The sequence below is a fragment of the Struthio camelus genome, chromosome 16 (assembly GCF_040807025.1).
Source record: "Struthio camelus isolate bStrCam1 chromosome 16, bStrCam1.hap1, whole genome shotgun sequence".
In the NCBI taxonomy this organism is placed as follows: domain Eukaryota; kingdom Metazoa; phylum Chordata; class Aves; order Struthioniformes; family Struthionidae; genus Struthio; species Struthio camelus.
In genome coordinates this window covers 21,191,188-21,218,055 of record NC_090957.1, presented here as the reverse complement: position 1 = coordinate 21,218,055, position 26,868 = coordinate 21,191,188, and the positions used below count along the sequence as shown (strand labels likewise).

The window sequence follows — 26,868 nt, the reverse complement described above, 5'->3', positions numbered from 1 at the left end:
TCGCAGAGAAAAACCCTGAAAACACTTTAAGAAAAAATAAATTACAAAAAGTTCCAAACTGTTGAGCTTTTCAGAAGCGTCAGGACATTTTTTCCTTAGTCTCACTCATTTGCAGGACACAATTCTGCCTCTACGGAGGGCTTAGGCTTGGTTGTCCCTAAGCAGACTGGTTTCACTTGCTTAAGCAGGTCTGTGTTTTACCCAACTCAACGTACGGCCTGCTACGAAAAGCTTTAATGGCTCACACCAGGCGTAGCTGAACAGCAAAGGGCAGCTCCAGCTCTTCACTGCTGACTTTACTCTGCAGCCCTTGCATGATCTCACGCAACGCGCACACTGACAAAGGGTCCAACCTGCTGCCAGCTTGCCTCCTTCCTGGGTCTGCACATAGTTCAATTTTAGAAAGACAGAATAGCAAGTTGTAGGAAAGTATAAGTACAGAAAAGGAGATTATATTTAAACAATCCCAGTGACCTTGAGCTGGAAGAGCTCAGACTTTCTGAACCTGCTGCCAGCCCCCATGACACGCGACAAAAGAAATAAGCCTCCAAAGAGGGGGAGGGAGGGGAAGTAAGAGGCTTTCTTTGAACAGCCACTCATGTGCTGCACATATGTGGTGGCTTAATATAAAACTGGTCAACCTGATCCCTGCAAGATTAGCTTGATATAATTCACCTTTGTGTTAGCCCCCAGGCCAATGTGATAATGATGAGGGTCACTAGTTCAAGACAGCTCTTAAAACTGGCTCAGTTGTGGCTGGTGCTCTTGCTCAGCTGCTGCACTGGGGAGAAGAATGTTCCCTGCAAACCTCCCTGTCCGTGTCCATCTCAGGGGACCATGTGGAGGGCTCCAACCTTCTCAATGTAGTGCAATTCTGGGCACTTGCAAGGCAGTTACTCCCTATCTTCAGCACTGATGGTGAGAAACATGGGTCCAACAGACCTCTCTCTACCTGCTTCTTCTTGAGTACTGTGGCTTTAAAACAATGCAGTTTAAAGGCTTGCATTACAGCCAAGCTAAGTACCATCTCCTTGGGTACACCCTGCCTTGACTACAGAATGACGTGGCAGGTGGCAGGATATGCAGATACCGCAGCAATAATAAGGTCAGATTTTAAAAAAAGAGTAGGAGACAGAACCTTTCAATATTTCAGCAGCTGCCAACAAAACCTAAAGCCTTACTCACCGCACATTGCTCAGCAGAAATGATGCTAAAAAACTCAAACCAGGAAATCATTCCTTCTTAGAACAGGTGAAAGGACTTCCCTATAAAACCCACCTGCTTATCAGACATGGAGACTGTGCACTTCACAGCATGCATGTTTAGAAGTGAGAAAAGTAAACCACAGAGTATTCAGGCAGTCATCCAAAGGTTACTCTGAATTAGCCATGGAGAAGAGTTCATGGTAGTGTAAGAAGGGCTTTAATCTTGTCTGGTGTCCAACTTAAATCCTTGAAACAAGGCAAAAATGCTGCTATCTAGCACACTGGATGGGATATTTTTGGTAAAGATTCCTTCCTGCAGATAAGCCTACAGAGCTGATGCTACTGCTAGTGCTCAGTAAAATAAGTCTGACCTGCCCCTCATCCTAGTAGACATGGCTGTTCTTATAAAGCCAGACAGTTGCCAGGGCCCCACACGCCTCCTCTTAAATCAATATCCTCACCAGTCATCCTCCCATAAAGAAGCAGATGCTAGAAAAGAAAGCCCCTTACATAAGGTGCTTAATTTCCTGTTGATAGCTCTAAGCAAAGCATGTAAGGATGTGTTTAAGAACATCTTGTGCCTGCTAGTTTTTATTCTGCTCTGGCTTTCTAGAGTCCAGTGAAGGTACTGAAAAATCCTTGTATTATCAGATTTCTGGAGAGTTTATGGGCATTACGGAAAGCCTCTCACACGAAATTTATAGCTTACATTAAGCCTTGAGTGTATACAGGGTAAGGTTTTGTATAGCATCTCCCTCTACTCTGCTTTACCTCTCAGCATACATGCAGATATTCCTCATGTATGGAGCTAAAAATCCCTTGGCTGAGTTGCAAACGACAGTGAAATAAGAAATGACCTGAGGGACTGTGGCCTGTATGTTTCAGGAGCAAGGTACTTACAAAAGAGCTTAACAGTGACTCTCAGATCATGGAATTATGCATTTTTTTTTAATAGTGTGAGAAATCATGCATAGGGAAGTAGCTTACTGTACACAAAAAAAGGGTGCTGGGAAGTTTCTTATCCATGCATTTTAGTGTGATGGTATCCTAATAACAAGTACTGAAACATCAGACATATTTTCAATAATGGCATATCCTTTCCAAGATGGTGACAACTGAATCCCTGCCTGGAATGAGTTCTGAATTCTCCGAGGGATTCAGTTCAATTTGTTCTTACTCATACCAAAATAAGCCATGCTGTCAGAGGGGAAAAAGGAAGTAACTACTAGAGCCTGGCTGTTCTTAGGTCTGTATTGCTGGATGGATACAGCAGGCATACCCTACTGCTCTTAACTGCAACCCCACACAACAGGTGGGATGGAGAGGAGCTGACCGTCTTCAGGGGAATCCCATTCAGACTGCTCTTGGTGGACAGGATAGCTGCTTTTACCTGTTGCCTTTTTGTGGAGCGGCAGATGCCGCGTTTGAAGAGCTTCACTGCAGATGCTGAGGGGTAGCATGAGCCTCATGCTGAACTCATGGCACAAACAACTCACAGTGAGCAAGGCTGCAAGGGGCACCTGGCCCCCATGGCAAAGGAAGTGAACCCAGGAGCCTGGCAGTAAGAGAGAGACATTAATATTTTCTGAGAGCTGTTTATCCTTGGGAGGGGCCCTCAGCTGGAACCTGGTGAGTTTCAGGCACAGGAATCCTGCAGGACAGAGTTAATTTGCATATACATAATTAGCACATTCAGGATTTCTGCTATCTAGCAGTCCAGTCAGAGCTTCTGTTGCCAGACCCATGGAAATCTCCCACAAACGGCCATAGTCCTCATAGTCTGTTCATATAGATATCCTGGCAGAAGAAGTTGAGAGGATACATCTGTGGAAACCCAATAGGCTTAGGCAGATCTGTCCCTTCCATCCCTCCAACCAAAGTAAGGATGCATGCACATAAATGCTACATAGTGCCTCCAAGAACTGATCAGCATGATCTGCTACAAGCTAGATCACAGTCCGAGCAAGTCAAACCATCTGGCTTGGTCTAATATTATCAATCCTGTGCCAATGCCCCATCCTCCACAGACTTCCATAGGAGCAGTGGAAGACTCGTAACAGAGGATTCCTACTCAAGCACCTCCCTTACTGCTCTGCTCCACAGTGTGCCAAGTGCTACGAACCACTCCTGATTACTTGCAAGAAAAGGCACAGAAGCACCCAGCCTCACAGCTCTCCACCTGTGGCATAAACGCTAAATGGGGAACCGGATCAGTTTCACAAGCAAACAGGAGTTACTAAGAAAAAAATCTATACCCTGGGAGTCACATATATTCCTCAGGCAGAACTGCCATAAGCCAGCCCTGACATGGGTGCATTGTTTCATCCCAAACAGGCCCGGTGCTGGCAAAGCTCTGCTTACAGCCAACAATCACTAGGACAGGATTTGCCCCGCCCTGTGCATGACAGTTATCTACACTAAAAACAGCTTTCCAAACTTGACTGACTGGAACCCCTGCTTCGCAAAGAGCAAGGCTAGTTTAGACATGTTTCAGAAGATGATAAGGAGATGACTATGTTCTTAAATTACTTTTTAAGATGGTGACAAATTATATGTGAGAACAAATAGTGAAGTTTCTGGAAAGAACAAGGATAAAGGCTGAGAGGAATCTTTTTCTACACTAGAGAAAATAAACCAATGGAATTTTTTTACTCCTCCTTTTTTTTTTTTTTGGTAGAGAAGTCCCAAGCCCAGAACCAAGTACCCTAGACCTGCAAGAGACCCCTTCAATTAGCCTGAGTGGGGACAGTGCTCCCTCCCACCCCTCCCTCAAGTGTTGACCCCAGTTGTCAGAAGGAGAACGGCAATCCAGAGCAGTATTTTCCTAGGTACATTTTCAGAGCAACTTTCAGCCTTTGGAGACCACAACATAGCTTAAATGTATCTCCCTGTCTGCACAGTCCCTTGTCCCACTTTTTACAGTTCTCATTTCAAGTATCTCCTTTCCTAGTTTCAGTCCACTACATTTTTAAAGTAGTTATGCATCATTTTCTGTAATGAGCTACACATACACAGTGCTAATTCATCTCCAGAACTCCTAGCCAAAAACAAGGACTCTATCATTTCCTAGAAAATACTTAAAAAGAAAATTACAGAACAATATTAGTCCACCTCCAAAGCAGAACTTGTTCCACGTTAACCCCTGTTTACTATGATAAAAATCTGTGTGGTAGCTGATTAGAGGCATAATAACAAAGAAAAAGAAATAGCAAGGGGTGGGGGGATTCAAAGTTTCCTTACCCCTCAGAATGTATATTCACAGAGAGCAAACAGGATCACAAACCAGAAGCTTGTATTCACCACCTACCTCCAGGTCTGCTAGGTCCACACAGAACAGCCCTTTCACTCTTCGCAGCATGACTGGCTGACTGTTATCCATGTTCACAGGAGTTTTAGCTGTTGCCCAACGCCATAAACAGTGCATTGTTATTACTATAATCTCTTCCAGAACTAAAGGATTTTACAAGCAATCATTATTCTTGTTTTAAATATAGTTTTTTCACAGAAAGAAAGGAGCCCAACAACAAGACAGCAATTGTAACAGTGAGAGCTTTCAAGCTTCACAATGTCTGGAGCAAGTCACTGAGTAAAAAATAGGCTTCACTCTGGACTAGAGGAGTCAGCAGATATTCTAAATTAAAGCCGGTGCTCTATTTCTGACAGGAGAGCCTGGGAGCTTCTGTTGCTTCCCTGCATGGCAGCTTTATTTGGGAGCGGGCAAGGGGGAGAGGAGAGGGAGGAGGGAGGGAGGAAGGCAGAGACAGAGACAGAGATAAAAAGAGTATTGTTTCTCTGATTGTTGAACTAAAGAACTCCTTGCAGTTAGGCTGTTTCTCCAAGGTGTTCTGTCACAGACTAGCACAGTCTTGAAATGTTCATTCTAGCAACTCTAGAGATGCAAAGGGAATCAGAACCATTTAAAAAAGGAACGATACATGACTTCAGGCCTTTCACCCGACTTCACCTGTCCCTGACATAGGCCACAGGAGAGCCTTTCACCGGTACTCGCCTCCTGTTTTGTACCTGCTGTTTCTGTCTAGCCCCCAGAGCTGGCCAGGGCAGGGCTCTGCTGCATCTGGAGGCCTCCGAGGATCATGCAGGAAGAAAGTTCTCACAGACTCTACAAGTATTTGACAACTTCTCCAATTAGTTTCAGAGCCTAAAAGTCTCACAGATGAGAAGGGTTTGTACGTAACATCAAAATCTTATTACAACATTTGTAGGGTTTTCCCTCTCCCTGTAGCACTCTTTAGAAGTGTTAGGAAGGAAACCTAGGGTGATTATTTCAGTTTTATAGAGGAACTAACAGCACCTCAGAGAGATGAAGTCATTCCCCAAGGTTATCTTGTATGCCAGCAGTAGAACCAGGTATTGGACCCAAGTGTCCCAATTTTCATTGTCCACCTACTGAGCCATCTCTTTAAACCACCACCACCTCGCTCCGCAGTCATGCCACAGGGCATGCACAGCTAAGGGCAACCATTATATATTTCTTAATAGTTAACCTATTAAAGCTCCTTCTGTCAGTGATTTCCATTTTCAAAGCATTCAGCTGAAATGTGCTCACATGCTGTATGAAATCTGAGCTATCGCAGGAATGATCCCATGATACGTGTAACATTTCTGGCAGACAACTCATCACAGACAAACATCTCCCCTGTACTGTCTGCACTCAGATACCCTGCTGTCATCCATGCCACAAAAAACCAACAGTGGCTGCATTGCTCTTTTCTAAGTAGAGAAACAACAGGACAAAGAATCAATGAAAGAACTACAAATTCAATTGCTCTTCACATCAATTGTTTTATTAGTCCACCTATTTCCATTTCTCACAAATTAGAGCCTGTTCCTGCATGGCCTACTCAAAATTCATTTTGAAGACCCAGTGTGTGTTGCAGTTCTCCTGTACAGCTAATCTAAATGCTACAGAAGCTGTCTGCAGCTGCATGAAATGGAAGCACAACTTACAAATATAACCATACATTTGGGATCACAGAGGAATTTAAATAAATGCTTTTTACACCTCTCATATTTCTGACTCTGGGAACAGAAGGAACATAAGTTTATTACACTGGTCATTGCTCGGAAGAGAGTAGTAAGAGCGCATGAATAAAAATAATAAACAGTTAGAAAGCATTCTCTTCCAGACTTAGACCAGATACGAATTTGTTCACCCTTTTTAGGGTGAACCACACAAATGGAAGGATGGACTGGACAGTGTTTGCTCCCTGAATTAGCAGGATGTGGTTTGAACTGTCCACCTCCCTTCCCCCTTCTCCACTCATCTCTACCTCTTCCCTGCCCCCAGTCCTGCAGGCATCACAAAGGATTTCAAAAAGAGCTACAAAGACATTCTTTTAAGCTCAGGCAATTCCAGTAACCCTAGAAACCAACAATAGCTGGGAGCCTGGCAGTTTGGCCAAAAAACAGGCTGCTGTTCCGTTCTCTCCTTGTCATCCCTGCACCTCTAGCTGTACTACCTAAACCCTAGCTAGACTGGAAGGCAATCTCCATTTAAAGGCATCATATTCAATATAAATATTAGTAAATAAAAGGAAAATTCAATCTTGAACTCATCCCACTTCACCAGAATCTACTTAGTCACCATCAGCATCAATCTGGAATAATATCCATGGAAATGTGCTGAATTTTTCACTTAGTCTTTTTACAAGCAGATTCCTGCTGAAGTTAAGGAAAATCTCTGCTTGTGTAAAGATCAAAGGAAACTGAAAGAGAACACTGGGACCTGGTCTGCAGAGCCAAAAACGGGAAAAAGAATGCAAAAAGCCCTTTCTGCTTTGTTTAGCTATCAGTGGACTACTTACATTGCCATTAATGTTACACTGAACTGACTAGTCACCCAGTACAGAACAGCATGGATAAGTCATGCACAGTCCAGACCCCAGGGAACAATCTGATGTCAGTGCCCTGCAATCCTGGAGTTCCTAGTAACCACCTAAACATGGACATTATCTCAGGTTCTTCTTTTAAAAGTGTGTCAGAAAGAGGAGCTGGAGGCCTTCCTTGGTTTATCTGGTTACTTCTGATTCCAGCAGAAGTCGGATTATTTTGTGCAGTAAAGAGTCTTGCAGTGGTCAGGAGTGATTTGCATGTTAAGAATTAAACCATAAAAAAAATTTGTAAAGATCAGAAGGAGCCTCGGTCTACGAGCATGAACATCTGGTGCCTGCAACCGCACAGAACACCAAAGGGAGTTATTCATTCCATCCTTTTATACTGATGCAATGCTCTTTTGATACCAGTCTGAACCAGAGACTTTACTCACAAGTCAGGGAAGATGTAATGAAAACCAATTTGTTTCTGATCAAAGACTTCCACCCACTCCAAATCCAGACCACAGCTTCCCACCTGAGCACTACTGGGCATACTGGGCACAATCCATTCGTTTTTGTAATCTGATTGCTGTGTGCGCTTAGAGTTTCTGAACCATCAGTTTGGGCCAAACTTGTAAACTCTGACCACTCTTATGTCGGCTTAAGTTTAGAGAGAGGAAGTGCCACTAGCTGTCTTTGGATCTTCACTGATTTATAATTATGGCATACACTTTTCAGAAATAAGAAAACTCTTAGGCTTTCACAGCTCTTAACTTTTTAGTCCATTTGTTCGGTACATCAGCGTAAAAATTCTAACTCCAGGTCCCTTTTTGGGCTAGTGCTGGACAGAGAAGATAGTATGGTACAGTTTTACTATGATCTAAAACCTAGTAAGTGAATGAGTTATGGTGGCATTTTTGGACCTAGCAGGCAGAAGGAGAGAAGGTCTTGGTAATGCCGGATTGCTGTTTCATACTGAGGAATAGGTGTGAAGCTTTACTTCACATGCTATTATAAGATCTCTACTGACTCTGGGAGGAGAACAAAGGGAAGGGAGTATTTCACCACTACCTTTGTGTGATGGCTGCTTCTGGGAGAGAGGAAGCACCCTCTCCACCAAAGGTCCACACTCATACCCACACACTCCTACCTTGCCTGAAAGTAAGTTCAGGAAACTACATTTATACCCAGCACGCAGCTGGGAAGGTCAGATTTGAAATGGCAGGAAGGCTCTGTTCTGAGGGCTATCTTCCCCTTACCTGTACAACTTCTTTCCTCACATTGACAATGTCTAACCAGTCATTGAATCTTGGGTAGCTGTTGAGCTCTGCTGTCCTGTCATTCAGGGGCACGCTCAGCTTACACTGCCGTTGTCTGTGGATGTAGTCAATCAGTTTCACCTGTTGGGATCCAGAAAGCAAATAGTTAAATTCTCTCGGATAGGTCATCTTTCTGGGCAATGTTTGTACAATACCTAGCAAAACGGGATGCCGGTTGGTGAGTGGGGCTCTTTCATGATTTAACAATGACATACTCTTGCAAGCACTCAGGGAAATTCGTACAGTGAAGCAGTTCCCTTACACTGAGCATCTTTATTCTGTAAGGTTTCAGCAGAAGGCAGGACCCTGCAGGGTCTATCCCTGCAGGCCCCTTCTTTAAACCCATATCAACAAAAGTTCTCTGCAGTGGTTGGGTTTGGTGCCAAAATATGAAAGGGCAACCAAACCATTTGAAACAATTAATTACATTCAGTTTAAAAGCAATACATATATATATATATATATGCAACCTCATTCTGGATATTGTGGTATTGCTAGTCTAACCCACAGGACCCCCTGTCCTCTCATCCATTTCTCCCATGTTTGTTATATCCTTTTACATCTGATCTTCATTTCGACTAGAAGCTCAGTGAGGCAGGAACAGCCAATGGTACTCAAAGACCCTGAGACACACTAACTGATAGGCATTTCTGTTACAAAGCCAACAATAAAAACAATGATCTTAAAAGAAGAAAAACTAAAGCTTTTATCACCTGACCATCTAATGCCAAAAGCACTACGCAGAAATTGTCACTTCAGGCATAGAAAAACAAAACCACAAGAAGGAATATTATTTGTGCATTATGCTTGCTTATCAACAAAAAGAAAAATCCTCAAAGGGTTTCTCACTATGTCACACATTCCCATGGGGCAAACTTAAGCTTAACAAAACAGTGCCTCAAAGCAAGTTAGCTGATCCATGTTTTACAAACCAAAACATGTCCTTAGTCAACTGAGAATTTCAGCGTTTGGGACAGGATCAGACTACAAAATGAAAAAGGAAAAAACAAACACAGATTCTTTGTTCACTATAATCTCTCTCAAGTTTCTGCTCAAATATTTTTGGTTAACACATCTGAATGATGTTCTACTGACTTGTACACACAATCTCAAAGTTACATGCAGGAAAAAAAATCAGATCATTTCCTCCTATGCACCCTGTAAGTTATTATACTGCTAATACTACTACTATTCTTTAAAAATAGCTGATGGGATAGCGTTTCTAGCTTCAGTCATAACATCTTGGGAATCAAGCCACCATAGGCCTCAGCTTTTGCATGGCCACAAGTAGTGGTAGTCAAGTGTAGGAAAAGCCCTGAAGGTCCTGCTTGGGATGGCAACAGATTGCAGCAATATTTGACTGATATGGTCCTACCTCAGTGTTGGGAGTTTGCACATCCAGCTGGATGTTTGTGGCTTCAACTTCCAAACTGAACTATTCCCATGGGAATGGAAGAAGCATACAGATCACTCGCACAGCAGTTGCAGCTGAAGTCCGTGGAAGACAAGCAGTGGCAGCAGCGCCCAACCAAAACACTACACTGAAGGTTTCCTGGAGGTTGGCTGCATTCTAGCAGCAGAACCATAAGTTCTGTATAATGAAGGAAGCAAGCAGCTGTTGATAATGCATTTCTAACCTGCGCTTTCCTGTAAAGTTAGCTGAGGGTTTTGTTTTATGAGCAATCTGTCTACTCACAACTACCAGGTACAACAGCAAGGTTTGTCTCTGCCCACACACTTCTGAATTTAGAAAGCAATGCTATAAAGTTTGAGATTTATTAAAAAGTGGACTGATGCAATCAAAGAGTTACTCAGATACTTCATGCATTGCATAGAGGCAGGCAAAGCAATATTACTCTTAGGAGAGGCAACTGTGCACTGAAAGGACTGCTGTGTCCTAGAAGACTCAGGCACTGCTTTGCATTTACTGTATGACCACCCAGCTGAAACCAGAGGAACCTTCTAACCATAACTTCCTAACATGACTTTGGAGCATAAGACATTACAAATAACAGAAATTACCTTGGAAATCCCACTCAATCTTTCTTAGTCTCGGTACCTCTTTTTATAAAAAGAGATGGTAGCACTTCCTTTTTTCCACCCTTTGCTTGCTTTCTCTAGTCAGACCCAATGCTCCAGAAGAGCGTGGGGCAGGTCCCTGCAGGCAGCAGGGACCACTGAAGCCAGCTGAGTTCCAACTCGGCTGGAGCCTGGCTCAGCAGGGGCCTGGGCAGCCACGGTCCTCTGCCTTCACTCTGCACCAATTAGAGACAAGTCATCTCACTCCCTCATCATAGCACCATATGCTAGTGTGACTAAATGACTTTTGGTCAGTGCTGCAACTTGTTCTGCCTGTAACCATTCTCTTAACCTTGATTTCAGCTGTATTTTACTGTGTAGTTGTACATACCCCTAAATAAGATGTCTCTGGTCTAGGCATGCTCTATTCTTTCAGAGTTAGCTCAATGCAGACAGACGGCATACACGAGGCAGTTTGCTGGTTGACTTAGTCATGACCTTCTGCTTTCTCATTGTCATACCCATCTGCCCATAACAGCCTATCCAGGGAGCTCTCCCACTCAATAAAATCATAGTAAAGTCAGAAATGAGCTTGAAAATGCAATTTCAAAATATTTTCCTGCTAACTGCTTGGTTTCAATTTTCTCTGCTGCTCACTGCTGTACCTTCCCCCTAGCTCATGCTTGGCTTTGTATTGTATACATTCTGACACAGTACAGCTGGCTGGACTGCACTAGATGCATTGCTACTATACAGCTCTCCCAAGCACTTAAAAATAAAACTGTGCACATCCTGGGGTAACTCCCATTTATTAGGGAGAGGAGCCAGAAATATTGTATCCTACAGTTAAAGAAACTGCTCTACAGTTCAGACTGAACACTCTCATGGATTTCAACTGTGATTCTGCCCATCTGTTGTAACAAACCTGTTCAACAAGACCCACTTTCTCATCATCAGACATTCATTCCACTCAAGGTACTTGGTTCTGTTCTCATTGCATACAAATGTACCATGTTTGCAGCCTGACTTCTTCCTTCAATATATACTAGGGAGGAAAAGAGTAGAATGAGAAAGCGGGACTTTGGCATGGGTAAAGATAGGATAGCCAAAATCCTGACAGGAGAAATGAAGGGAGTACATTTTTCCTTCTCAAAGAGGAAGGGGTCTTGGCAGCCCACAGGCTAGAAGTGAGGTTAGCAAGGAGCACAGAGCGAGAATGGAAGCAACAGGAAGAAAGAAGAATTGGTATGAATAGAGAGGGAAGGTCTCCTAATAAGGGACACAAAGAGAAGGCTGCAGGAAGTTTGGCGACTAGCTAGAGCCCCCAGTATGCCAAAAGCTCAGCCTATAGAAGTTAAAAGCACTACAGGAGGCTGTGCAGTAGATATGTTGCGGAGATGGGAGGGAAGACAGAAATCACCCCAAACCTTCCCTTTTCTGGAGGCCATTCCAAGTAACGCTCAATGACTATATGCACTTTGCTTTGATATACATACTGCAACTACAAAACACAGCCAAGGGCAAACAACTCAGCTGCACGTTTGGAAGACAGAGTATGCTGAATTCCCAAGGTGCTCTGGTATGTTACTGCTTCTTCCCCCAGGTCCCTGCTGGTTACTGCTTCTTACCCCTTCCCCATTCCTGGCATACCTCAAGTTGCTGAGCACCTAGGGAAAGAAGAGAGGTTGTCTGCACAGGTACAGCCAGCTGTGATAGGCCTATGTGTAAAAGAAACAGCTCAGTTCCTCCATCTGATTGTAATCTGCTATTTCAGTGCAGGACCTCCTATAAAGCAAGCTTTATTTTCCTGGAAGGAAGGACAAGATGTCAGCATATTCTCTAAAGCTACAGTCGCAAGCTTAGTTATATGTAGCACTAATGATATGCAAATCCCTTAAAAGTAGCACATGACCCAGTACAAAGTAGGGAACTGCAAGTGTTGACAGTGGCAAGAAAAGGTTTGGGAATCTCTGCTCCAATACAACGGTGAAAGGCAGAACAGACTTAACATCTGTTTACAAACAGAAATCACAATATAAGTAAAAGAAACTATCCATAAAAATGTATGGCCCCACATAATCCTATTACAATCTCTGCAATGGCAGTAGGAGGACAGTATTCTGCTTTGAGGTAGGCTGTTCTGGAGGCACTAAGAGCCGCTATTGTTGCCTTCTCCACAAAAGCTCTCCTCATCAGTTTGAATGCAACACCAGAAGCATCCCATTTAATGGGTAAGGCAATGGAGCTGGACTCCACTCCCAGCTCTGCTGCTGACCTGTTGCATGACCTTGAACAAGTTAAATAATCCATTTCCTCTCCCATGCTGCATGTGTCTCGGCCTGTTTGGACTGCACAAACTCCCTGGAGTAGGTGCTGTTTCAACTATTTTTGTACTGCATAAAATAATAGGGCTTCAAGTATTTGCACTTAATGAGGCTCGTCCATAGCATAAACTCCTAAAAAGACACTGCAAGAAGACAATGCAACACAGATTTCAGTTTCAAACTTTTCTTCTTCACTGGGATATAGCAAAGACATAATACTTAAAAATGGAAAAGTAGTCTGACAGCAAGGATCTGAGTATCTTAGATTGCCAAGTCTGGTTTTCCCATGCTAAGTCCTTTGCATTTACTCTTCAAATCCAAAGTTGTTTTCCCCTGTTCCTATAAATAGGATATCTGCATTCCCTTCCCACCCAAGATACGCCACACTTCTCCCCTAGGATGAATCTCATTATGTTATTTCCTGCCCAGACTTTTAACTAAACTACATGGTTTGGCTTTAATAGCTGAGCTGTTGCAAAACCCTTTTCTGAGAATATAATAAAACTGCTGGGCTCAGTGACGCACATAAAAAACCCACAAACAACATACAGGTCTCCAACCACAAACTAGACAGAGAGATAAATCCAATAGTAAACTTCTCACTGCCTGGTTGCCAAACAGCACATCCTACACATCACAAATGGCAAACCCCACAACAGAAGCAGTGATATTCCAGCTACTTTAAATCCACAAAAATGGGAAAGAACAAAAGCAGAGAGAGGATATGACGTAGCTGGAGCACATTACTACTTAAAAGATGTACTCCATTAGAGCCCTTGTTCTCTCTGTCTGGTGCAGCTGATAGCCAGGACCCAGTTCTCATTTGCTGTAAGAATTATACATGTTGCAAGGTATGGTCCTGGATGAACATTCACCTCCTTCTTACAGCATTTTTGCATTAATATCCCTTTACAACATATGTGAGAAACAGGCCCAGAATGTTTACGAAAAAACAGCCAAACTTGTACTTTTTTACTTATTTACACAAAATAACCAGCCAGGCCTCCTGAGATGCAACTTTACCTGTACTCATGACCTCCAACTAACAGTTGGGAGTTTTGATGACTGCAAACAAAATCTCACACAGTCTCACTCTCTCTCTCTCTCTCTCTCTCTCTCTCTCACACACACACACACAGTTTTTCAATTGAACTGCTGCAGATATGGCACAACAAAGCAATGGCATCTTGTAAAACTGGTTCACTGATGTGGTAGTGCAAAATTCAGGAATTCCCAGCAAGCAAGGAGATATTGCAAGCATGATTCAGAAGAATTCAGTGTTCAAACTGCAACCCCAAATATTTCTGACCTCTGGCTAATCGATCAGAAATTACATTCTAATTTAATTTGTCAGAGAACGATAAAAGAAAAGCAAGGCAGATAACAAGTTATGGCCCCTAACCAACGAAATTAAGTTTCATGCGTCAAATTTGGGATCAACTGTCTCTCAGAGTTTGTTGTCAGCTATGTTTCTTGTCACAGATCTTGGAACGCCCTACAAATACAGCAAGCATTCAGTATAAAGAAACAGGAAACTGAGGCACAGAATGGAAATGATACATTAAACAATTTGAGGACAGCAAGAGGGGCTCTGGTAGGGATTCTACTATACCAAAGTACTACCCAATATCCTTCAGAATATCAACAGTCTGAGACTGAGTTTTATTCAGTCACGGATTTGCCAACCAGATCTCATGTTTTCACATTTTCTCCCCCAAACCTATAATGTTCTGCTCACTGATGCCTAGGACTTTTCTTGAGGACTTGAAACCTATCAGATGCCAGATTTAGAAGAGTTTTTTTGCCACATCCAAAACAGACAATTGTTATTACTTAATCAATGAATCAAGCACATGTTCAAAAGCAGAATATGCTTCCCTATCCCTGGAGAGGAAATCTCAGAGTCTGGCAGCACTTGAGAAGATGATAAATACAAGCTTACACCAGTACTTCCAAGCCTACAACCACTTAGTGCCTTGCAGTTTAACAGGCTGCTCGCTGAAGTTTTAGAAGGACGAGATCAATGTATGACCCAGCTCTTACATGTGGCTAAGAGAAATGCAAATCATCTATCTTCCTTCAGACAGGAATTAATCAGGAAGGAACTGCTCTATTAACCTCCTGCCAAGAACAGGACCCAGAGGGCAAGGGTGCACGCTTTGAAGCATCACACAATAGCTACTGCTGGCAGCAGGACACTGGACTTGCTGGGTCAGTATCTGATATAGCATTCTACCTGCATTTCTATCTTGTGAAACAGAAGACAAAAGTCCTGATCTCAGGCTTTATGCATGTGGACTCTGGGGGAAGTAAGATGAGTCATCTGAAAGGCACTCAGTGAAAGTGGATGCCCTCCACACCTTTAGCTGACTCCTATGTATTTTCTCCAGTGCTATTATATAGAAAAGGCCTAAGTTAGACCAAAAATAAAAAAATCTTGAGCAACTTGAGCAATGAAGAGAACACAAAAAGGTCAGAATCTGACTTGCCAAATTTAAGTATCTCAAGTCATGCTCAGAAAGCATGTGAGAAACTGATAAAGATCTCCACAACCACTCAAAGACCAGCAGCAATGTGAGTGTACTTCAGGACACTTTTTTCAAAGTCATCTGAACTGAAAAAGAAAAAAAGGTGCAACAGAGCTCGTCCATGCAAAGGAAAGAGCTAGTACTTCATTTTTATAGAGCAAGCTATGCTTTATGCTAGGCTGCTTGCTTTGAAGTATGAAAGCAGAGAGCGGGGGAAGAACTTGTGATTTGAACAAGAGCTCAGAACACCCCTGTGCAGATGGCTGGCCCAACAAATTAACGAACTAACATCTTTCTGACTCAATTGGTGCAAGGGACTTACAGTGGTTCACTTTATAAGTGCAGCCCAGCTATGAGGGTAATTATTTGGCCCTTCTGAGACACAGTTGTCACCATCTGCTCTGCCTCAGGTTCTCATCTTTGAAATAGCTGTAAGAACAGACCTTCTTTGACAGGGTTTTGGAAAGATGAGTGGAGAGCTGATCAGGCACCTGGATACCAGAGTAACAGAAAAAACACTGAAATGGCAAACACAAACGTGGTAGAAATGCTGGTTGGACTCTCCAACCAGCATCTTCTCCTTAATTAGCAGAATCTAATTAAAGCAGATCTGTACGGTTTGTGATCAGAGAGCTGTTGAGCCTGAAAGCTCATCTAGGGCCAGAGCAGCCGCAAAGAAAAAGACAAGGACAAAGTGCTCAACTAGAGGAGATAAGAGTAAGGCCAAAAAATCATTATGCAGAAGTAGCTTTGTGGTCTGCCTGGTCCATGCTGGGGACAGTGCACAGAGGTAAGGAGCAGAGGCACAGAGTATCACAAAACATGGGTTCAAGTCTCAGCTCTGCCAGGGATCTGCAGACACAAGGGGGAAGGTGAAGCTATCAGATAAAACACTACAAAGAAATATCTGTTAGCAGATATTTATTTATTTGAGACGGTACCTGAGAAAAGGAGCTTGTATGCATGGTAGACACTGACTTGCAGTCTGTGGAATTCACATTCACATACTTGTACCAGATTGACTCATTCAGCAAGGAAGTACAGTTGAGCAAGCAGGACTCCTTGTCCAACATACATGACCTGCATTCCAGTTCTGGTTCTGCTGCTGCCTCAACAGACTACTTGTTTCCTTGTGCCCGTTTCACATTCACATCTCTACAAATTATACAAGTGCAATGAAAGGCACAGGTATGGAGACTCCCACTATGCAAAACCACAGGCACAGTCCCCTTGCAAAAAGGACAGCTTGCAGAACAGTGCTGCTGTTCGGAACGCTAAAAATACCTTATGAATGTTAACATACTCACAAGACCCCATACAGTAACACCTTATTAAAAATAAGAAAGTAAGAGGAAGAAGGATTATAAATGATTTGCACAAAATCAAGGAGCAGTTCTAAAAACAGGTCATGAAAGACGTAGTTTTCAGTCTTCTGATCTAACCACTAGATCATGGCAGCATTAACTTCTATAGAGCTTCTAAAAAGTAGAGGAAATCGGGACTTTTGCAAGGATGGGAATAAGAGCTGTTAGAGATGGCAACATTTTGAGTGCACAGCTCTGCAGGTTGCACCATGCTACAGTGAGGGAGCTGCGCTAACTTACATCACCTGAGGATCTGTGCCTGGAGTGTCCATCCCAGCCTTACCTGCAGCAGCTACAGCACAGAAACATCTGATAGACTCTTTGTTCTGCCTGGGTGTCTGGGTTGGCTTATGGACTTTTGGTTTTGCTTATTGCTTATAAAAGGAAATAGTTTCTCAATGCATTGCTAAACAAAGCCTGCAAAACAAGACTCAGTGCAAGACAGCAGTAAAGTGTACAACCAAGGTACACTTGATAAAACAAAAACGTAACACCAGCCTCTCAAAGTAGCTCAGATAAAGATTTACCTGTTCAACTTCTCTGCTGTAGCTCATTAAGTTACACAAAGGTGAATGCAGCCCAAAGATACTATGCTTCTACTATACCAACACTATGCTTCTCCCTGTAACTAGAATTGTTCATTCTCTTGGCAAGTCCATTGTATCTCTCCTCCCAGAAAGAAAACAACCATCCCATTCCCCCTGCCAGTTTTACAATGACTGCAGCCAGAAAGCAGCAAGTGACAGGGAGAAACATTACAAATGGTTCATAATTTGGAGAGGAAACGCCAGTTCATTTTTAGGAGAAAGGGAGAGGAGAGGGGGAAAAAAGTTACAATCCATGGAAGTCTTTGTAAAATTCTGAACTTAAAGTGCCTTTAAAGATAACATTCTCTATCATTTTTATGATGGCACTACTCCTTCTCACACATCTGTAAAATAACCCTTAAGTATATTCAATGTTACAGTGGGAGAGGTGAGAATAAAAAAAAAAAAAATAAATCCTGTGCATTGCAAACTTCCAGTGCAAATAAAGGAGTAAATTTGCAGCAAAAAATATAAAGCCTGACATTTCCTTCAGCAAGGTCAGGAAGGGAATGACTAATTCTACGGCCCCCGTCATATTCTTGCTCTTCCCTTTCCTCCTCATTGCAAGCCTCATCCTGCAGGGTACTGAATACCCACAGCTCTCACCAGAGAGAGCGAGGGACCAAGAGACCGTACCTTGTATGTCTGTCCTGGATGTTCCCAGTACTCTGTCCTGAGATGACTCCGAAGGAACTCAGCTCCTTTAACGGAGCAATTTACTGCCCAGGATGCTCTCCTTAGGGATTAGTCCCAAAGGTTTTATCACATTTCTCTTCCCCTTACCTTCCCATCCTTGTCACTTTGGCCTCATACATTTCTATTTTTGTTACCTCAGTAGAATAAAATATTAACTCACAATTCCTGTCTCTTGCGCTTCCTCAGGCACTGGCTGGGGAAAGAGACAGATTAGCATCCTGTTCTCTGGAGCACTTGGACTTACTAACAGACCAAGCAAAGGAAACACAATAAAACTCTTTGCTCCTTTGACTCAACTATCTGAGCATTTCAAGAGTGCCATCTCCTCCTCCTCCTTCTGGCATATACACATTTCCCCAAAGTGCTGCTGGAGTGGAATTAGGGAAAGAGGTTTATACAGAAAAATTTTAAGTCTACGTAGGAGCAGGTTCCAGATTTTATAGCTGAAGACACTTGTGTCTCTGCAGCTTTGGGAAATTTTGCCTATGAAACCTTGCCCTGTGAAATGCTCCAAATTACTAGCTTTCCTTCGAGAAAGAATAGAGCTATTTTAGCAAGCACAGGGGCCACATTTCTCTTGTCATAGATATGGTGTGAGAAGGTTGCTGTGACACTGCTCATATTTATTTGTCCAAAAATCTCATTGGGGCGCTGTCTTACCAGTTAACATTTGCCTACAGCAACCAAATGGGGTTTCAATCAGTTTTAAGTTCAAATATCATGTTTATAGCAGAGACACCTGCAGCCAGATTCCCACTCCACAAAAAACACTCTTCTTCTCTGACTATGAGAAATTCATTTAAACTCTGTTTAAATGCACACTTAGAAAGTGGAGGTAAATATAGTTGCTGACCCAGTAATATTTACATGAAGAAAAATGCCCAAGAGACTGACATACAACACTTGGCCGTACAACAAACAGTACTGCAACAGCAACTGGCATCACATAAACAGCCTGGAAAGATTTTGATCAACACTTGAAAAATGATTGTATACATGTGTACAAAGACCACAACCTCCAAGATTTCTGTCTTTCAGATCTTTTAGACCAGATACAATCTCTACTACTTTGGTGAATTTCCACAGAAACTGCACACAGCACATCTGTCCCTGTGCCTGGTCAAGAGGTTAAAGGCTTGGCTTAAACAAGAGGTTTGCTGCTTTAATCAAAAAAAGTTACAGGAAACTCAAAACGATGCAGGTAGGCAATGTCACTTGACAATTTTGTGTTAATGCAGTTTTCCATCAGTGAGAAATTCTGAGTTCAGTGCCAAAAATTCTGAAGTCCTGGACATTACTTCTGAAAATCTCATGCGTAGGTTGCTCACTTAGGACATAGGCTCAAGAGTTTGCTTTTTGGATTGACAGGAGCCTACTCAACCACCAGCTCATTTCCTGGCCACTTTCTGTATAAATACAGTGTCTCTGAATAAGAATTTGTTTTGCCTCCTGAACAGGAAACACATTATGTAGTCTTGGGGAACTTCAGACCGATACAACTGTGTCCCCAAAACCAGTTACGCTACCGTAATTATACTGATATTTAAAAAAGCAAAATCTAGCTTACTACCGCTATACTTTCTGAAGTTTTGATTTGGAATAAGAGAGCCTTTGACAAAGCGAATCAGGCTTCAAATCATTAGAGGGGTGTATAAAGAAGCCTTAAAGCAATAGAAAGATGCTGCTGTATAGATCAGAATCAAGTCCACAGTACTTTTTGTAAAAGCATTTGTAGTTTTTGCATCTTTCACCTTTCGCGCTCCACATTCTCCTTAGGAAATATTATTATTCCTACTACTCCTCTTCTTTGTCTCCTCCTCTGCAATATGTATGCTTAATTATCACTTTCATCTTAAAGTAACACTTCTGATTATTCACTGATGAGTAAGTTCAGCAGCCTCTAGGGTTCAGGATTTCTGCTTGATCTCTTGCTTAGATGACTGCATCAGAGCAAGGACACTGCTGATTGAGAGCGATCAGAAAAGAGAAAAAAACACGCCTGCTTAGGAGAAAATAAAAAGCCATTGTTACAAGTCTGTATGCTATTTTGTAATGGAAATACCCTCCTCCTAAGGAAGGGGGGGGGGGGGAGACAAAGAGATTCTATGTTGTATTTCTCTGCCTGTGAACTGATGATTCTCAGTGCTGGATACAAAGTCATTCCTTAAGCTTTGAGATTTTTCACTGCAGCCAATGAACTCTTCACATTTCTGCAAAGATCACTTGTGTTTTTTCAGACTCCTGATTTACAGTATTTCATCTTGAGCTTTTCAAAAGAAACCTCATTAAGTTAGGCATTATTGAAAATACTGACTTTCCTAGGATGTTTTTGAAAACGCAGATCCCACACTTGTACAATGAAAGATGCTAAATGCCATTGGTACTCTGCTACACCTCCTGCTACATGTGATACGAAACACTGCTACAGCACTCTTCCAGAGTATCAAGGCCAGAAACATGGTGAAGGCCTATAAATGTTTGAGGGATTCAGTAGTGCTGCAGGTAGATAGCTTAATATCTATCTTACAGGCATTAAGCTTGTGCCCACAGAGGGCTTTACTAAAGTTTGGCTCACATAGTAGTTTGAAAGCTAGAATACATCAGCTTTCCTTCCAAAGGTCAGCTGTTCCCACGTTCTCCACAGACACAGAACTTCCACCCTGCTCAGCCACCACATGATGAGCAAACAAAATAGCAGGGTCCCCTAAGTATCAGCAGCCTTTCTTGAGTATCCAGCCTCTGAATCCAAAAATCTTAAGTTAGGGAAAACTCTCTACCTCCACCCTCTTTCTCTATAGCTTTGTTTCTCTTGTGTTTTGGCAAAGGGAATTTACAAATTGATTGTTTACAGTATACTCTTGAACGGGCAAATAATGAACGGCAGACTATTATTAGCTTTCCAGCTGTGACCTGATCCAAAGAATACTGAAATTATCGGAAGCTTTCACTGATTTCCAAGAATGCTGGATTAGGTCCTGCTTGTGTTGCCTGTTACCCAAACAATGCCTTGTCTGGGCTGGCATTAGAGCCCTGCCCTTGGTTAGGTTAGAAACACAGGCGGTTGCGAGCTCAGTACAAGCAGTTTAGCCAGCGAAGCTGGTCAGCAGGGTAGTGTTTCATGTTCTGGAGTCTATTTTCACAGACTGACTGCAAAAATCCTGCATGCTGAATCTCATCTCTACAATATTGCCACTGCCTATCATTGCAAAACTGGAAAACAAAGTAAAAACTCACCCCGGGAAAAAAGTAAATTTTTTGACCCTTACAGTACAATGGGTCCCAATTTCAACTTCTTCTTTTCAAACCACAAGGCTAGAAACATTTTTAAATGAAAGCTGAAATTCTCATATAAGCCAATGACCACATATCATGAGACTTGCAATAGGACTGTGGGAGCTGGTGACAGGGTAAGTCCTCTGTTTTTGTACATCCTTTTCCCATAGCCACCAGCCCGTTGTCCACAGCCTCTGTCACAGAGAGACATGCCTCTTCAAATCCCGATGTCACCAAGCACTCTGAAGAAAGGCTGCACAGAGATGGCGATACTGGTCACCATTAAGAGCAAAGGGAGAAAAGAGCACCATCAGCAACACGGGCTCTTCAGGCTAAACTGGGCAAAACATATGGAAAAATACCAAAAACACAAAACAGAAATAAGTGTGCATATCAGAAAAGGAAGCACCCAACAGGTCTCTCCGATTGCTAAGAGAAAGGGAGAAGACTGAGCACAGTTACCCAAAAATAGGAAACTACAGCATTTCTCACTACTTTGAGGACTTGCCTGCCCTTCTTCCATTCCGATTACTCAGTAGATGGCTGAGTTCTTAAAAGCACCTACCAAAACCAGATTTCTCAGGACATATATCCACCCACTGAACCCAGCAATGCAGTTACTGCTACCCCCTGCTTCAGTGAGAAAGAGCATGGCCTTTTAAGCAAGCCTTTCTACCTTAAACAGTGGCAGGGCATCAGATACAGTGCTGCTGTCGTGGACGTGGTTGAACAACTACATGTTCGTTCCCCTATCATAGGATGAAATCTGTAGGGGCAGGATTCCCAAGGATTCCATTGCTGAGTGGCTTTCAAGGTCTACTGCAGGAAACAAAAGCAAATCTATTCACATGAAAGAAAAGATAGTTTCTAAAAAAAGCCACAGTTCTTAAAAAGGGTTTGCCATGTATGTTACAATCACTAGTGCCAAGGCTGCAGGTTCTGTTCTCATGATAAGGGCAAATCGAGTTTGTTCCAAGCTATTGCTACCAGAGCTACTTCTACAGAAACTTCTCAGCAAAAAGCAGTGGATTCTTTGAATCCATCTGAATATCCTTAGAGAAGAATTGGGGAGGAGCCATGTAAAAAAGGGAAAGAGAAAAAAACAATTCACATAAAAACTTTTATTTCTTTTTGTAGATGTTTGTACTGCCAACTATTATAAGTCTAAGAATAACTCAGTGTCACATAGCTAGACAAACTTCAACTCCTGGGAGTGGATTCTCCATATCTGTACATCTCTTTTATCCATCGTGCAGTTGTTTATACATCAATAACACTTTGCTCTGGGACAATTAAGAGGTATACAGCTACGGAAACTTTGGGACCTGCAATATAACTGTTTTCTAAAATAGTAACTCATTCAGAAAGAAAAAACAAGTGTTAAAAGATAATATTTTTATTTACAACATAGTCTATTTCAAATCTTCCCTACCACTCCATATTAACATTTGTTTTTAGGAGCTCAGAAGATGTTTACAATCAGAAGATATTTACACTACACAGTGAATCAAAATACAATAGCACGAGCATGCCATCAATAAACATCAACCTTCCATGATTTTCCAAAGAGCAATCACCTCCAGTGTATAAGTATTAGGCAGGGGTGGGGCTGGGGGTTCAGTGTTGTGATGGTTTTTTGCTTCTTGCAGTGAAAATAGAAAAGGGAGATGGCAGAAAAAAGCACTTAAAAAAAAGTGAACTATAGGAAATTGCTTAACTGGAATGTGGCAACTTGCCACATTCTCTGAGAGTATCTTTTAAAACAGCAGATCAGCTTTATTTGAAAAAGCTGCTATGAGATTATAGTTTGGGATTGTCAAAAAGAACAAAACACACTAAAAACCCTTCTGTGCAAAATGCTTTTGAGCTACAAGCAAGTCTCCTTATTTCAGATTTTCAGAAGAAAAAAGAAAAACCTTGGTATGTTTTGCCATGCAGTTGGGATCAGAGATTTTAAGTTTGCTCATCAGTTTTACAGTAAGCTTCCTGAACTCTCTGTACAAAGCATTGGGGCAAAGCCAAAGCAGGAAATACAGGAATGAAAAAATCTTCTCTGGCAGCATAGCTGAGATTCATTTGCTAGAGAGCTGGTGATCCACAGCTCAGCTCTGGAGAGGGCTTCTGAAATAATTCACAAGATGGAGTCAATAGATTGCATGAGTTTTTCCTTTCCCCTAGCACTGGATGTCATTAGTAAGTGGGCATGATGCTGAGTTTGCTTCCCTGGCCAGCTGTCTTTCCCTCTCAGAAAGCAAACAAACCCATACAGCCTATCCTTCCTCCTCCCTCTCTTTCTGCAAGTCCATGTGTTCTCAGGGTAGCCTTCCTGCTGCCTCAAAACCAGCAACATTACAGTTGCAGCCAAGCTTCTGTGAAGTGTATTTGACTTATGAGTGGGAAGACAATGCAAGGGGACAGAGCCTAGCCCATTAGATCTAGGATATACCCTCCCTCAGGTAAGTATCCCCAAACCAAGTCTCACTGTAACAGTAAGCTCATCTCACAACTATCCTACAGCACACTAAACAGAGAAACTCAACTAATGCCTGAAGTATCCCAGTTCAGGAACCACTTCTCCAAAACACTCCTGATTTCCTAGTCTAGAGGGGAGCAGAGGAATATACTTAACTCTATTGTTTGCAAAAAGCTAAAGATTTGTGAAACTTAGGAACTTGTGTTTTTACAGGATTTGAGAAATTTACCTCTATGCAATTAGGAACAAGGGAGAACACCTGACTAGCATTCTGGACAGGCAATCACCCAAAAACAGAGGAAAGGTTTTGCCTGTGGTGGATTATGGGTAGAAGGTCCTCTCTAAAACCTCAGGACTCTCTCTCTGAATGAGACAGTGTTGTTGTAATGAGAATGAAGGATTTGGGGGGGGGGGGGGGAGAAGAAGTCTAGGCTTAGCGCAAGATGAGTGAGAGTTGCCATGAAGAGGAAGAATGGTGTTGCAAAAGGTATTGTTTGCTGCTTTTTTTCCTGACTTTTTTGTCTTAAAGTTACTGAGGTGAACTGTGTGTATAAACTCTACCAAATTACTCTAAGACTGCTACTCAGTTGCTGGGTTTCTGTGACTTTGTGTTGAATGAGTTTTGTAGTTTCCTTCCTATCTTCCTGCTGTTCTGCAGGGGGATGAACAGAAAGAGTGAGATAACAGGAAGAATAGGGGTCCTTATTCCTGTACGGAGACAAAGCAGGATGTGACCTCTGTTCCCTAAATAGGGCAGAAGTGGTTAGAGCACAGTATCCAAACTGGTGTCTCCCTAAAGCAAGGAAAGACTCCAGTAAGGACCCAAAATGAAGCTGCTAATCTTGGGTTAGGAACTGCACTCTTAATGACATCAGTGGTCCTTTGTAGGAGGAACTTAATTAACTGCAAAGAACTTAAATTAATGGCTACTTCTGACTGGTTTTTGCTAAACAAAGCTTAAACACTGGAGCACTTGATGGAGCCTCAAACTCTGCTAACCTTTGATCTTACCAAGTATTAGTGCTGCTCCTACTTGAGTCCATCTAGCTACTGCAGCATTGGTGCTCTGATTTCATCTGACCAGGTGTCTGGAAACCTGTGTGACCCGTTTGCCCAGCTCAGAGGCAGCCCTTCCCTACTCACATGCTCTGCTGCCCTATTAAACTTTGGCTTTAAACTTAACAGCCTCTCATGACATTGGTTCCAAGGAGTCTTCTGACCATTTGTTTCCCAGAGCAACATACAGATTATTACTACCTGGAACAGGGCAACAGGAGTGAGTTATCACAAGGTAGTCTCATCTCCAAGTACAGTTATGGAGCAGTACAAAGTATCTGTTCAGTCTCAAATCTCAAACTATTGTACTAACATGCAGACAAGTACAATTTAGGGAGGCTTTACTGCAAGTAGCTGATCACCCTTGCCACTTAAGTGCTCCCGCGCTAGCTAAGGTTACAATCAAATCACTGTTGTTAGGGCTGTATAAACAGGAAAGATGGTACTCTCATGCCCCAAGTTTCATAGTTTGTGAGTAGTGATTGACCTTGTTCAGCCTCTTAATCTCTAGTCTAAGAGTCCACACCAACAACGTCTGAACTTGCCTGCCTTCAAAGCCAGAGCCTCAGGTGATCTTGTCTGTGAAGGATTTCTAATAGTATCCTAGATAATAAGGAGAAAAAAAAACACTGCAGTTAAGATCACTAGTTGGGTGAGTGGTAGCTATGCTGACTGAACTCCAGAGCAGCTACAGTCACATACCAAGAGAGGGTTGTGACAACAGGTGTAATTGTTCAGCTCATTAAAGACAACTAGGGCCACTGAAGTCTGACTCCCAACCCAGCAAGATACTTCTGCACGTTTTTTATTTAGGTATGCCCGAACTCAGGAGTTCAAATGCGTATCGAGGCAAAGCTAAAATCCGTTCTCAATACGTGTCTGGAGACTAAAGAGAAACTCTCACTACTATTTCAGAGCTCAGTGCTCCTCGTATCTCCCTTCCACTGGAAGGGACCCTGCTTAGTTTAGTAAGGCTGACTATTGAACCAGACCCTTACAGTACATGGACTGTATTTTGCTTTTCCTGTTTGTTTCATACAACAAGTGTTTCAGCTAAGTAAAACTGATCTCAAGTCTGTTTATGCTTTCAAAGGGTATCTGTTCTGTGCTGGAAATGAGTACCTCTAACTAGACTGACTCTGCACTGCAATAACAACTGGAAATGAACTCTGGACCATCGGCTCCCAGCCATTCAGGGTTAGATCATGTTGCATAAATAATAATAGTCTGGGGGAAGGGAAAAGACAGACTGCAGCACTGACATGGAGCAACCTGCCTTCTGCTGCAAAGGCAAATACTCTGCTAGCAGCTGCACAAACTTCAGACCAGTGGTGATCTATATGAAACCAGCAAATATAGCAGTGGGAGAAGGACAGAAGAAAAGCCTTTGGGGTTAGACTGCACAAAGGAGAGATCACAGCCTGCAGGAACTAAGAAAATAAGTGATAGTTGTGGAGAGCAGCTTTAAAAGAAGGGACTAGGCTATAAAACCACTGTGTAGTTTCACTCGAGCTTGAACCTTGAGGCTAGCAGGTAACCTGTCAGGAGTTTGCTTCAGACATCTGATCCAGATAAGCAATACTAAGGCTCTGCTTGTCTTGGGAACATGCCACCTGTCACAGCCATTGCTGTGCAGGAATTAATGCACTAATAAAATTCCTTGTTGTCCCAACTTCCACCTTTGTCTTGTCTCCCAAATACTAAATAACATCAGGACAGCAAGCAGTTTCTCTGAAATGTGTCTACACTAGCTACTTACTAAGAGAGACTTTAAGCGCTGTGTTGGAACAAATGCAGCGAGTAAAAATGCTCTCATGAAAAGGAACTGAAAGCAGTGCACCTATTAACTGAGACTATAAAGTGTTCAGCTTTCACTTGAACATAAAAAGCCTCCCTTCTTGGCTGTGGCCCTTCTGGGGAATGAGGGAAGGATAAAGGGCATGGGTTGAGTGTAGGCAGTCTTCTCTCTTACTGCAGGGGGGAACTGTAAAGTACACAACTTCTCAACCCAATTGTTCATTCTGAGGAGCCTTTCAAAACATGCTGGCCCGTTCAGTATATCCACACAATAAGATTATAAGTTAGTATTTTCCTTCACAAAAAGCTCATGACAACTGACTATCTCCAAGGAGATACAATGACCTGTTACACTGTCTGTTGGTCTTGGGAGACTTCCAGGACCTCCCTGAA

The 26,868-nt window shown here is 42.5% G+C and overlaps 1 protein-coding gene across 1 annotated transcript in view; it reads right to left on the bottom strand.

Annotated features, from left to right (window-relative positions):
• KSR1 (kinase suppressor of ras 1) overlaps positions 1 to 26,868 on the bottom strand; it is a 75,246-nt gene that overhangs the window by 30,948 nt on the left and 17,430 nt on the right. Inside the window, exon 2 of the mRNA XM_068910209.1 lies at positions 8,299 to 8,439. Within this exon, the coding sequence (XP_068766310.1) occupies positions 8,299 to 8,439 (141 nt within the window). The remainder of the gene's footprint in view (positions 1 to 8,298; positions 8,440 to 26,868) is intronic.